The sequence below is a fragment of the Salvelinus namaycush genome, chromosome 35 (genome assembly GCF_016432855.1).
Source record: "Salvelinus namaycush isolate Seneca chromosome 35, SaNama_1.0, whole genome shotgun sequence".
NCBI lineage: Eukaryota > Metazoa > Chordata > Actinopteri > Salmoniformes > Salmonidae > Salvelinus > Salvelinus namaycush.
Window position 1 is genome coordinate 33897475 of NC_052341.1, and position 14595 is coordinate 33912069.

Sequence of the window (14595 nt, forward strand, 5' to 3'; positions counted from 1 at the left end):
CACTCCAAGTTACACTACAGCACTTACTTGATTCATTAAATACAAAATGTAATTATTAATTGAATAGTACATCTTCTCGGGGAGGCAGACACACAGTACACACACACACACACACACACAATGCCTCAGTGAGTTCGGTACCTGCGAGAGGGGGCCCGATCAGCAGCGTGACACTCTCCATGATGGCGAGCAGGCCCAGGGCAGCGGGGAAGCGACTCATGTCCAACGTATCCATGAGGACGGTGAACATCAGCGAGCCCACCACGCTCATGGACAGGCCGTAGGTCACCACGTACGCCAGCAGCACGGGGAAGCTGGCATCGATGCAGCAGATACTATTACTCAGCCCATTCAACAGCAGAGCAGCAGAGAACACATAGGTGTGCCACCCCTTGAACCAGGGCAGGCTGAAGAGCAGGCCGATGGGAGGCCGCACCACGATGTTAACGATACCCAGGATGGAGAGGAGGAGGGCGGCCTGGCTCTGCTCCATGTCGTGGGCCGTGGCGTAGGGAACCAAGTAGATCAGCGGCACCACGAAGCCTAGCATCATCCAGGTGATGCCCACAACGTACATACGGTAGCGCAGGTTGTTACGTAAGAGGTCAAAGGCCATGTGACGACGCAGGGCAGTCATCAGACCGGCCCACAAGGCCCTCATTCTCCCCTTTAGCTTCTCCTCCTTCAGCTGAAGAGACCTGTGGTTTATCAGGGGCTGGCCACGGTGTCTGGGGCCCCCCAGGGGCCTCATCACAGCTCCGCATACGCAGCAGTTGAGCAAGACAGCCCCCAGCACCAGGAAACTCCCACGCCATCCCAGCTCAGTGTGGAGGTAGTTGCCTAGGAGGGGCAGAGTGCACAGGCCCAGAGCCGTGCCCGTGGATGACATGGCGTTGGCAAAAGCCCGCCGCCGTACAAAATAGTGCCCGAGGATAGTCACCGCAGGCTGGAAGCTGAAGCAGAATCCAAGTCCTATCAAACAAGAAGACAATGAGTATGGCACATGGCTGAATGCATGGGAGGTTGCCCCCATCCACTGATACAGGGTCAGATGTTTTCACCTGCCCTAATAATGGGAAGGATTGGAATGTAGGGTTATCTGATTCTAGATCTGTGGTTAGGGGTTAACTGCTGTGTGGAGTAGTGGAAGCTCCTCAGAGGAGGATGGGGAGGACTATCCTCCTCAGTGAATATTAAAAAATTTAAATAGTGCAATATTAAAAAAAGTGATCCTTTATAGATAAAACTACACTAAATATATGCACGTCACCAAATAATTGATTAAAACACACTGTTTTGCAATGAAGGTCTACAGTAACCTCAACAGCACTCTGTAGGGCAGCACCATGGTGTAGCCGGAGGACAGATAGTTTCCGTCCTCCACTGTGTACATTGACTTCAATATTTAACATAGGAGGCTCATGGTTCCCACCCCCTTCCATAGACTTACACAGTAATTATGACAACTCCTGGAGGACATCCTCCAACCTATCAAAGGTATTGCAGCATGAACTGACATGTTGTCCATCCAATCAAAGGATTAGAGAATTAATCTAGTACTGAAAGCATAAGCTACAGCTAATAAGCAAATTTATTGCCACCGGGGCCTGCCGGTATAACTACTAAACTGCTTGCTCACTGTACACTGTACTGCATGATTGTAGCGGGTTACTAACACGTTAGTTGTAGTAGCTATGTTGACTATGACATTACTAACATCCTTAGCTAATATGGGGACAACGATGTAGGCTGTGTGTAGCAGTTAGCGGTTATGATATGAAGGTTTGGTATTTCTTTTTTTTGCCTGGTCACAGACAGCTGACGTGTTGTGCACTGAAGTCCACAAGCGAAGGGAAAAGGTGAGAGGAGGAGAGCATGTAGATGCAAGAAGGAAATATACAACAAGCAACATTTTTATTCTATTTGGATGTGACTGCTATGAAAGTGAACTGTGTTTGCGTGTGATCAGGGGGGTATTCATTCCGCTATTCTGTTTAAAAAAACGTTTATTTAACAGAAGCAAATGGAACAAAAAATGGGGATAAACATACCTGAATTTGACTAATGATTACACCCTCAATCAGCTAGGAGGTAGGCAAGAGTGTGCAAAGCAGTATTGAATGTGTCACTGTCTGTCACCTTGATCACTCTCCTTTTTCTCCCGACCTGTGCACCTACTTTGTAAACTTTCATTCATAGGCTAGGTTGTAGAAACCTCATGATGGGTATAGGGAAAATTCTAGTATCATGCAGTAGCCTAAACCTTTCGATGTTACATTGAGCTGGGTGAATGGAATATACCGTGCATTCGGAAAGTATTCAGACCCCTTGACTTTTTCCACATTTTGTTACGTTACAGCCTTATTCTAAAATGTATTAAATAGTTTCCCCCCCTCATCAATCTACACACAATACCCAAAGCAAAAACAAGTGTTGACATTATTGCAAATGTATTAAAAAATATATATATATATATATCCCATTTACATAAGTATTCAGACCCTTTACTCACTACTTTGTTGAAGCGCCTTCGGCAGTAATCACAGCCTCGAGACTTCTTGGGTATGATGCTACAATCTTGGCACACTTTCTTCTCTGCAGATCCTCTCAAGCTCTGTCAGGTTGGATGGGGAGCGTCGCTGCACAGCTATTTTCAGGTCTCTCCAGAGATGTTCGATCGGGTTCAAGTCCGATGCTGCCACCACCATGCTTCACTGTAGGGATGGTGCCAGGTTTCCTCCAGACGTGACTCTTGGGATTCAGGCCAAAGAGTTCAATCTTGGTTTCATCGGACCAGAGAATCTTGTATCTCATGGTCAGAGTCCTTTAGGTGCCTTTTGGCAAACTCCAAGCGGGCTGTCATGTGCCTTTTACTGAGAAGTGGCTTCCTTCTGGCTACTCTACCATAAATACCTGATTGGTGGAGTGCTGCAGAGATGGTTGTACTTCTGGAAGGTTCTCCCATCTCCACAGAGGAACTCTGGAGCTCTGTCAGAGTGACCATCGAGTTCTTGGTCACCTCTCTGACCAAGGCCCTTCTCCCCTGATTGATCAGTTTGGCCAGGCGGCCAGCTCTAGGAAGAGTCTTGGTGGATCCAAACTTCTATTTAAGAATGATGGAGGCCACTCTGTTCTTAGGGACCTTCAATGCTGCAGATATTTTTTGTTACCCTTCCCTAGATCTGTGCCTTGACACAATCCTGTCTCGGAGCTCTACGGACAATTCCTTTGACCTCATGGCTTGGTTTTTGCTATGACATGCACTGTCAACCGTGGGACCTTATATAGAATGTAATGAGACTGTAACGTAACAACCTGTGGAAAAATGGAAGGGGTCTGAATACTTTACAAATGCACTGTATATGACAATCATCCAATATGCTGTAATAGGACATGCTCATAAAAAAATAAAATAATAATCGGCTTCCCTCATCTTAAATGTCTCCAACCGCCACTGATGTGGGAGTGACTCCGTGTGTGTATGTGGGAGCGCAGTGACCTGTGATAATCCCAGCTGTGACGTAGAGCTCAGTGATGGTGTGGGTGAACGAGCTGGCCACCATTCCAAGCCCACTCAGGACCCCGCCCAGCATCACCGTCGCCCGGCAACCAAACCTCTCCACCAATACACTGCAGAATGGACCTAAAGGAGACATGCTATTTGTTAAAACACACAAAAACCTAAAAGAAAGTAGAAGGACGTTCCACCTCAAAAAGCACAAGAAAGAGGATTGACACCCGCTATATCAGTTTGTTCTGTTTTTTCACTGCCAAGAGTGTGCAAAGCTGTCATCAAGGCAAAGGGTGGCTACTGTGAATAATCTTTAACACTTTTTTGGTTACTACATGATTCCACATGTGTTATTTCATAGTTTTGATGTCTTCACTGTAGAAAATTAAAAAAGAAAAGAAAAACCCTTGAATGAGTAGGTGTGTCCAAACGTGTGACTGGTACTGTATATTTTGGATATTAAACTACAGTAAGTGAAGTGGATTTACACCTGGTAACAGAATTACAGTAATCGAATTACATCATGGGTCCCTGATCTGTACTACACAGAAATGCATAATTATGGATATACAGTTGAAGTCTGAAGTTTACATACACTTAGGTTGGAGTCATTAAAACTCATTTTTCAACCACTCCACACATTTCTTGTTAACAAACTATAGTTTTGGCAAGTCGGTTAGGACATCTACTTTGTGCAAGACACAAGTAATGTTTCCAACAATTGTTTACAGAGATTATTTCACTTATAATTCACTGTATCACAATTCCAGTGGGTCAGAAGTTGACATACACTAAGTTGACTGTGCCTTTAAACAGCTTGGAAAATTCCAGAAAATTATGTCATGGCTTTGGACGCTTCTGTTAGGCTAATTGACATCATGAGTCAATTGGAGGTGTACCTGTGGATGTATTTCAAGGCCTACCTTCAAACTCAGTGCCTCTTTGCTTGACATCATGGGAAAATCTAAAGAAATCAGCCAAGACCTCAGAAAAGAAATGTAGACCTCCACAAGTCCGGTTCATCCTTGGGAGCAATTTCCAAACGCCTGAAGGTACCACGTTCATCTGTACAAACAATAGTACACAAGTATAAACACCATGGGACCACGCAGCCGCCATACCACCCAGGAAGGAGACGTGTTCTGTCTCCTAGAGATGAACGTACTTTGGTGTGAAAAGTGCAAATTAACCCCAGAACAACAGCAAAGGACCTTGTGAAGATGCTGGAGGAAACAGGTACAAAAGTATCTATATCCACAGTAAAACGAGTCCTATATCGACATAACCTGAAAGGCCGCTCAGCAAGGAAGAAGCCACTGCTCCAAAACCGCCATAAAAAAGCTAGACTACGGTTTGCAACTGCACATGGGGACAAAGATCGTACTTTTTTGGAGAAATGTCCTCTGATCTGATTTAACAAAATAGAACTGTTTGGCCATAATGACCATCATTATGTTTGGAGTAAAAAGGGGGAGGTTTGCAAGTCGAAGAACACCATCTCAACCGTGAAGCACGGGGGTGGCAGCATCATGTGTGCTGCAGGAGGGACTGGTGCATTTCACAAAATAGGTGGCATCATGAGGAAAGAAAATTATGTGGATATATTGAAGCAACATCTCAAGACATCAGTCAGGAAGTTAAAGCTTGGTCGCAAATGGGTCTTCCAAATGGACAATGACCCCAAGCATACATCCAAAGTTGTGGCAAAATGGCTTAAGGACAATAAAGTCAAGGTATTGGAGTGGCCATCACAAAGCCCTGACCTCAATCCTAGAGAAAATCTGTAGGCAGAACTGAAAAAGCGTGTGCGAGCAAGGAGGCCTACAAACCTGACTCAGTTACACCAGCTCTGTCAGGAGGAATGGGCCAAAATTCACCCAATTTATTGTGGGAAGCTTGTGGAAGGCTACCCAAAACATTTGACCCAAGCAAAACAATTTAAAGGCAATGCTACCAAATACTAATTGAGTGTATGTAAACTTCTGACCCACTGAGAATGTGATGAAAGAAATAGAATCTGAAATAAATGTTATTTATTTAATTTCACCTTTATTTAACTGGGTAGTCCCGTTGAGAACATGTTCTCATTTACAACTGCGACCATGCCAAAATAAAGCAAAGCAGTGCGACAAAAACAACAGAGTTACACAAACAAACGGACAGTCAATAACACAAAAGAAAAGAAAAATAGAAAAACCCATGTACAATGTTGGCAAATGTAGAAGAGTAGGGAGGTAGGCAATATGGCCATAGAGGCGAAAATAATTACAATTTAGCATTAATACTGGAATGATAGATGTACAGATGATGTGTGCAAGTAGAGATACTGGGGTGCAAAAGAGCATGAGGGTAAGTAATAATATGGAGATGAAGTAGTTGTGTGCTATTTACAGATTGCCTGTGTACAGGTACAGTGATCGGTAAGCTGCTATGACAGCTGATGCTTAAAGTTAGAGAGGGAGATAAGACTCCAGCTTCAGAGATTTTTGCAATTTGTTCCAGTCATTGGCAGCAGAGAACTGGAAGGAAAGGCGGGCAAAGTAAGTGTTGGCTTTGGGGATGACCAGTGCAATATACCTGGTTACCTGCTGGTAACCAAAAACTTGGTCACAAATAAAAATCAACTTTATAAAAAGAGTCATGCTACGGGTGGGTGTTGCTATGGTGACCAGTGAGCTGAGATAAGGTGGGGCTTTACCTAGCAAAGACTTATAGATGACCTGGAGCCAGCGGGTTTGGCGACAAATATGTAGTGAGGGCCAGCCGACTAGAGCATACAGGTCGCAGAGGTGGGTAGTATATGGGGCTTTGGTGACAAAACGAATGGCACTGATAGCAAATTGTATGTAGTCTGAGTAGAGTGTTGGGGGCTATTTTGTAAATGACATCGCCGAAGTCAAGGATCAATAGGATAGTCCGTTTTATGAGGGTGTTTGGCATCATGAGTCGAGGAGGCTTTGTTGCGAAATAGGAAGCCGATTCTAGATTTAATTTTGGATTGGAGATGCTTAATGTGAGTCTGGAAGGAGAGTTTACAGTCTAACCAGATATCTAGGTACTTGTAGTTGTCCACATATTCTAGGTCAGAACCGTCCAGAGTAGTGATGCTAGTCGGGCGGGAGGGTACGGGCAGCAATCGGTTGAAGAGAATGCACTTAGTTTTACTAGCATTTGAAAGCAGTTGGAGGCCACGGAAGGAGTGTTGTAAGCTTGTTTGTAGGTTTGTTAGCAGTGTCCAAAGAAGGGCCAGATGTATACAGAATGGTGTCGTCTGCGTAGAGGTGGATCAGAGAATCACCAGCAGCAAGAACGAAATCATTGATATATACAGAGAAAAGAGTCAGCCCGAGAATTGAACCCTGTGGCACCCCCATAGAGACTGCTAGAGGTCCGGACAACAGGCCGTCCGATTTGACACACTGAACTCTGAGAAATCATTCTCTACTATTATTCTGACATTTCACATTCTTAAAATAAAGTGGTGATCCTAACTGACCTAAGACAGGGAATTTTTACAAGCATTAAATGTCAGGAATTGTGAAAAACTGAGTTTAAATGTATTTGGCTAAGGTGTATGTAAACTTCCGACTTCAACTGTATCTATGCCTTCAATTTCCCAAAATAGACTCTTAACTGTCATTGGACACCTAATTTGATATGCTCCATGTTGGTGCTCATGGGTCCTTTTCGATGGAAATGCCCACCAGCTTACTGATTTCTCCACACATTGCTCAGAAGTTAATCCTCTAACTCAGCAACTTAATTAAATGCTGGTGAGTCTTTGTTGTTGCTTTGAAGCAGTTGACACACACACACATACACACTTTCCCAGATGTTTTGGGCTTGAAATCCACACAGAAACAGACCCCCTGTGACTGAACAAAGGAAGGAAGCTCATGTGGCGCTACACAGCATTGGTGTGTAAGGGTGAAACACAATCCCTTGAAATCTCCCTTATCAAATAAACAAACAGGGGCTGTGTTGACTCTCATACACACTTTCCATGGGTTTTGTGTGTGCGGCCGTGTTTAACTATACTTGTGGAGACCAGAAGTCCCCACAAGAATAGTAAACAAACAAAAATTTGACCAACTGGTGACATTTTGTTCATCCCCACAAGGTCAAATGCTCTTTCTAGGGGGTTTAGGGTTAAGGTTCAAATTAGAATTAAGTTAGGTTTTGGGGTTAGGGAAAATAGGATTTTGAATGGGACTGAATTGTGTCCCCCCACAAGGTCAGTTATACAAGACTGTGTCTGATCTGACCAGTCACTTTGAGACCGCAAACCTCTGCACTCACTGTAAATCAAATGTTTGCACAATGAATGATCATGATGTGTCATATACACTGAACAAAAATATAAACAACATTTAAAGTGTTGGTCCCATGTTTCATGAGCTGAAATGAAAGATCCTAGAAATTTTCCTTGCACAAAAAGCTTATTTCTCTCAAATTTTGTGCACAAATTTGTTTAGATCTCTGTTAGTGAGCATTTCTCCTTTGCCCTTGATAATCCATCCATCTGACAGGTGTGGCATATCAAGAAGCTAATTAAAAGACCACTCTAAAATGGGCAGTTTTGTCACACAATGCCACAGATGTCTCAAGTTTTCAGGGAGTGTGCAATTGGCATGCTGACTGCAGGAATGCCCACCAGAGATGTTGTCAGAGAATTGAATGTTAATATCTCTACCATAAGTCAGGACGTTGTTTTAGAGAATTTGGCAGTACGTCCAACCGGCCTCACAACCACAGACCATATGTAACCACGCCAGCCCAGGACCTCCACATCCAGCTTCTTCACCTGGGGGATCGTTGGAATGGGGGAGGGGTGCTGACGAGTGTTTCCGTCTTTAATATAGCCCTTTTGTGGGCTAAAACTCATTCTGATTGGTTGGGACCTCCCCAATGGGTGGGCCTGGCTCCCAAGTGGATAGGCCTATGCCCTCCCAGGCCCACCCATGCCCAGTCATGTGAAATCCATAGATTAGGGCCCAATTTATTTATATTGACTGATTTCCTTATATGAACTGTAATTCATTAAACTCTTTGAAATTTTTGCATGTTGCATTTATATTTTTGTTCAGTGTAGTTCAAGAGTGAAACAAATACAAACTGTACAGTGACATGTCATAAAACACATTTATCAGCTGCCACACTGTCTCTGTAATGAATACTGCAAATAAAAGATATTGGAAAGAAAATCTATGCCTAGCATCATCCATATGGTCTAATATAATATTTCCTGATGGACAAACACTCCACCTTGGTCTTAAAGGTCATGAACAATCAAAAGCATGTTTTCCATGAAATGTGATGATATTGTGATGAAACCAGATCAGAGTATGATGACCAAAGTATGAAAAATGACTACTGCTTCTACATTGATAAAGTTTGATCATAAGTTATTGGTCCCCTCCCCCATGGCAAACACTTGGATTCAGCAAGCAGGATTATTAAGAGGATAGGGTGACATCACCCGAAGTCTCTTTTTAATACACCAATGGTAAGAGGCTTTTTGCGCTCTTTTAAGTTCCTTACTACTGAATAGTGTCTGTTCCAGGTGCGTAGGAGTCAAAATAAGACTACTGGAAAAGATGGGAGATCCACACACTGTCGAAAAAAATGAATACATTTAAAACTGAGGCTTAAATGCAAAATAAAGTTGTTTATCTCCCGGGTGGCGCAGTGGTCTAGGGCACTGCATCGCAGTGCTAGCTGCGCCACCAGAGTCTCTGGGTTCGCGCCCAGGCTGGGCTGGGTTCGCGCCCAGGCTCTGTCGCAGCCGGCCGCAACCGGGAGGTCCGTGGGGCGACGCACAATTGGCATAGCGTCGTCCGGGTTAGGGAGGGTTTGGCCGGTAGGGATATCCTTGTCTCAGTATGTAAAATGTAATAAAATGTATGCACTCTACTGTAAGTCGCTCTGGATAAGAGCGTCTGCTAAATGACTAAAATGTAAATGTAAATGTTTATTACATTATCAAACACTTCCTCACATGCAGCTCTTCTAATGTCATATACAGTATATAGCCTCTTCTTGGTGTTCGATACCTCTATCTAGTGGTATCTCTAGCTCCCTACTCTTAATATCCTGTGTTATTTATTCTGAGGAAATGTTCATAGTTTATGTAAAAGCAATAATTGATGATATTTCTGTCCGCTTTAGTATATAATCTGTCATGCATTCTATTCTACTAGGCACTAATTCATAGATGTTATGTGTTTTCTTGCTTGATCATGTGACATGCAATTAGCCTTGAAATAGAAGCCAGATGTGTGTGCCGACATTCACACTAATGATGACCTGAAGCCGAAACATTTGTGTTTTGTTTTTACCTTTCATTTATGCAGTTTCTTGCACCACAATGTTTTATTAATGAACATCTTTATTTTGCGTTTAAGCCTAAATTTTGGATTTTGGGATTTATTTTTTACAGTGTGCGTTCGCCATCTCTTCCAATACACCAATGGTTACATGATATTTTCTTACCTAATTTAAATAAGTACCGTCTTGTAACCAACATCAGAGAATGCGTGATTGCGGAGGGGTATAATATAGCTAGAAAGCAATTGTACTGGTGCCAAAATTTGACTGTAGGGTGTCAGCAAATATAGTTAAAAGTTTACACTATTCATCTATGGCAAAGACACGTATATGTCTCCTCTGTGTCTGGTGTCAGCTAGTTAATGGCTGGCTAGGTCAACGGCCAGCATGGAACAAATGGGGGAAGGGTCGTTCAAAACTCTGAAGCAATTGGCATGTCAACACATCCGTCAGTGCTGCTGGGAACCGCATCAGAAGAGAGAAATTAGCTTGAGATGATTTTACTGCAAAACTGCATCGAAGTTTCTTCACATAGGCATTTCATACAAATGTCAGTCAAGGCGAGCTCATGAATATAAGCTCCCTTCCCACTCAGCCTGTCTTTTCAAACTTCCTGGTAGTTAGCCATTAGAGAAATTAATTTTAACCAAAAAAATAGCATTAATATGGATGATATTTTAGTCACAAATGGAAACTTTACATGGGAATCAGAATGACTGTTTGGGACCTTTAAAGTCTCTTTGAACTGCTAGTCTGCTGAGTGGTTTAGAAGTTCTGCTTTAAGTGGTTTTAAATGGAAGGAAGTCTGTACCATGTTTAGACTGGCTCGGCCACTGAAGCACCTACATTAATAGTCTTATACTATACTTACTGTCAGTGATCATTTAACTTACTTTGAGCACATTTCCCTGCAAGCATATATGAATGTGTCACTGCAAAAAGAACCCTGAAAAAAAATCCTACTTAAATTCTTAAGGTGAAACTATGGAAATCTATGGAAACTAAGATGTGACTCGACTACCATACCTCCAGCATGAAGCACTGATGTCATTATAGAAGGCACCCAGGAGGTCTCTTGGTTGCTGGCCTGGAACTCTGTTTGTAGGTCCGTGTAGAAGATGCCCATGCAGGAGGGGAAGGCCAGAGTCAAGGCTAGCACCAGGATGGTGGCCACCAGCACCACCCAGCCCCAACCCCCATCAGGTGCAGTGACGGCCCCATCCATAGCCAGAGGGTTTATGGGTTCAGATTTGCCATTCTCCACCTCCTCAGAGTCCATGATCTCGCCATTCTTCTGCTCCATGTTGGGTGCCTGCTCCGGGGCCTTGCTCTCCATCTGGAAGCTGTCACAGTCCCCTGCCACCTTGTTGGGATTCCTCCGGCTCATACTCTTCTCAGATGCTGAGGCAATGCCCTAGTAGTTTGCCAGGGTGGATGACACTCACTAGTATATTCCATCTCACCATGTCTCTCCTTCTCACCTGTGAATGGGGAGAGGGGTATGGGATTATAATGATGACAGAACTATGAGTTTGTATTTTCATTTTGTGGTTGCAATTACGATTTGCAAATGTGTAATTTAATTTTGCAAGCTTGTATCATGATGTGTGAATAAATGTAACTATCGCAAACGTTTTACTTGAACACATTTCATAAGATTTGCAAGGATAATTCATTTTCAGAATTATTACAATTCCATTAACGACAATTAATATTCTTCTGTGAATTAAAAATACACTTAAAGATTGAATCTGCGCGCACTCTTGAGTTCTGTCACCGTGACGCACAGAGAGTCGTACATTTGTACGAAGGAAAAGTGTTTTGAAAATTGAGGGCAAAATCTTTCAATCCTGACCAATAAATTCCCTCTGCCAAAACCAATATTGGCTGGATTATTCCATCGATCAAATCCCAACAAACAAGATCTGACCAGGACGACATGATGTGATGGAGGAAGACGGCAGGCGAGTTCTATAAAGTTTGCTTTCACAGTTTGTATGAAGTGATGTTATGATCTTGTTCATCGCTTTGACATTAATTACACCCCCCACGTGTATTCATGCATTGGCTAGCCAACTCCCGTTAGCTAGGCAGTAGTTCCCGTACCTAGGGTAAGTTAAAACTAATGTGTGAATTCAGATGCATTGGGTAGCTAACGTTCGTGACTGGTTTTCAAAATCATCCATCATCAAATTGAAGTCACCCCCCCCCCCCCAAAGTTCATCCATGCATTGGTTAGCCAGATACCGTTTTTTACATTGGTTAGCCAGATACCGCCAATTTACAGCACAGTGGCATCCATAGAGCAGTGTAGCCTGTGATAATTTCAGCAACACTTCTATGGTGGCATCTTGGCTTTTAGCTAGCTAACTACCTACTGCACATTACAGCCATGCAACCTGTATACAGCAACACTTAAGCAATAGGAGTGAAACAGTCCGATAGATGCAGTAATAACATCGGGCATTTCTAAGACATTATTCAAGAATACGTGGGTAAATATTTGATGGCCAAAAACATAAGTGAACTGTATGCTTAGCGAATTGTGTTTGTCTTCTATTATCAGAACATTCTGAAAGACCAGCTCTTGGAGAGGTTGCAGTCCAGGTTGCAGCAAGCCATCATACAACCCCTGGATTACCTGGAATTCCTGTTCAATAATGAGCATATCCTCATTGAATCCTTTGCTGATCAGGTTGATTTCCCTCCAATGATCACAGAGACATTAATCTTTCAATCAAATCTTGTCTAAGCTGAAATTGAGGCTCGCCCAACAACATCAGTTTGAGGCAGTTGTTGGGGTAACAGGCAGTCCAAAACTTGTCATTCAAACAGAAGAGGTGAAGAATATACTCAAAATTTACCTTCCAGTACCATGCATTGCAGAGTTTTGGGGGTCTCCAAGTGTACCATATTTAGAAGGCATGAATTATGGTTTACCTGTGGGGGTTATATAGTACTATTTGTGATGAAGAGCTCAACAACACTGTGACAACCATCAAGTCCCAGATGCCAAATGCTGGCTATCATATGGTCAAGGGACAGTTGGTGTCAATGGGCTTCCATGTTCAGTGGTGGAGATTGAGAGTGTCAGTGCATCGTGTGGGTGCAACTGAGATCCTGTCTCGCCTTGCCAGGCTTGGATGTGTGGTGCGACTAAGTTATTCAGTGCAAAGCCCCCTTTCCTTGGTACACACAGACACCAATCATAAACTAATCAGGCAACCTGATTTTTTAAAATGTTCTGGTACATGCTTTTTTGATAAGATATTGAGCATATTAAACTGTTTCGTTTTTGAATAATTATTTAGCGAGTTCTCCTTGTTTATTTTATTGAAAGGTACAACATCGTCATGTTTGGGGAAGTCGATGGATTTTCAAGAAAAGGTAGCCAAACTGTATTACTCTCTGGTTATGAATTTTGTTGAGTCACGTCTATACTAGGGATGCGCGATATATCGGTGACGCATATCGGAATCGGCCAATATTAGCTAAAAATGCCAACGTCGGCCCGATGTCTAGTTTAACGCCGATGTGCAAAACCGATGTCAAAGCTGACGTGCATACCTATATAACGTAGGTAGATGAAGTAATGACGCCACGAAAAATAAAGCGCTACACAGAACAAAAGCAGAAAAATACTAAGTGCACACTTCCAACAACTAAACAAGTTCAAGTCGAGCAGTCATTTGAAAGAGTAAGAACATTTCAGCGAGACAACTCAAAGGCGAAACCATTAACGCCAAGATAATGGAATTCATTGCCCTTGACAATCAACCGTTCTCGGTCGTGGATGATGTTGGCTTTCACCGACTGGTCGAGCACCTTGAGCCCAGGTACACACTACCAAGTAGGTGCTATTTTTCAGATGTTGCCCTACCGGAGTTACACAGTATTGTTGAAATGCACATCTATGAGCTACTTGCTATGGGCATCACTGACATTGGGACCAGCGATGTCAGCCCCATGAGCATGCAGAGTCTGACAGCACAGTGGGTGGACGAGGATTTCGTACTGAGGAAAGCCGTATTGCATGCTCAAGAATGTACTGGGTCTCATACCGCTGCTGCCATTTCAATGGCATTTGAGAACATGTTTGAAACATGAACACATTCCTAACGCCATTCGAACAACTGACTCAAGAAATAAGCTAATCAACTGCGTCTGCAGCAGACGTGATACCCTCGGTCATGGCATAGAAACGCCTGCTCAACAACACTGCCAACACAGACCATGGGGTTAAAACTTACAAAAGTACTCGAGGCTGTGAACAAGCGATTCGGTGGCATTCTCTCTGAGCCTCTTTACTGTGTCGCCACCATGCTTGATGCTAGGTACAAGGACTGCTACTTTGATGCAGATAAGAAACAGGGTTAAAATGAAATGTTGTTATACACAGCTGGACAAGATGGAAACGGACACAGTGACAGTGCGCACCGTGAAAGAAAGGCCAGTCAGACATAGCTGAAACTTCACAGCTTGACATGTATGATGAAATCCTGGTTGAGACTGAACAAATGAACAACGAAACAGAAAGTAAGTGAAAGAAATAGGTTTTGATGATGTTTTACTGGTAATGGGGACATATGTAAATGCCCAAAAAATTTACTTTTTGGTCAGTGTGGTGCGTGTGACCTTTATTTTACTAGGCAAGTCAGTTAAGAACAAATTCTTATTTACAGTGATGGCCAAACCCAGACGACACTGGGCCAATTGTGCGCCGCCCTACAGGACTCCCAATCACGGCCGGATGTGAT

General features: G+C 43.2%; 1 protein-coding gene across 11 annotated transcripts in view; it reads right to left on the reverse strand.

Annotated features, from left to right (window-relative positions):
* The window catches only part of LOC120029460 (monocarboxylate transporter 6-like), a 29815-nt gene that overhangs the window by 2100 nt on the left and 13120 nt on the right, over positions 1-14595 (reverse strand). For 10 of the 11 annotated variants that reach the window (XM_038974689.1, XM_038974686.1, XM_038974685.1 and 7 more), the window contains 3 exons: positions 10865-11319; positions 3500-3643; positions 142-972 (listed from right to left, as the gene is read on the reverse strand). In XM_038974689.1, coding sequence (XP_038830617.1) covers positions 142-972; positions 3500-3643; positions 10865-11225 — 1336 coding nt within the window. In that variant the 5' untranslated portion in view covers positions 11226-11319. Of the gene's footprint in view, positions 1-141; positions 973-3499; positions 3644-10864; positions 11322-14595 lie in introns of all 11 variants that reach the window. The other variant, XM_038974687.1, reaches the window with a different exon arrangement.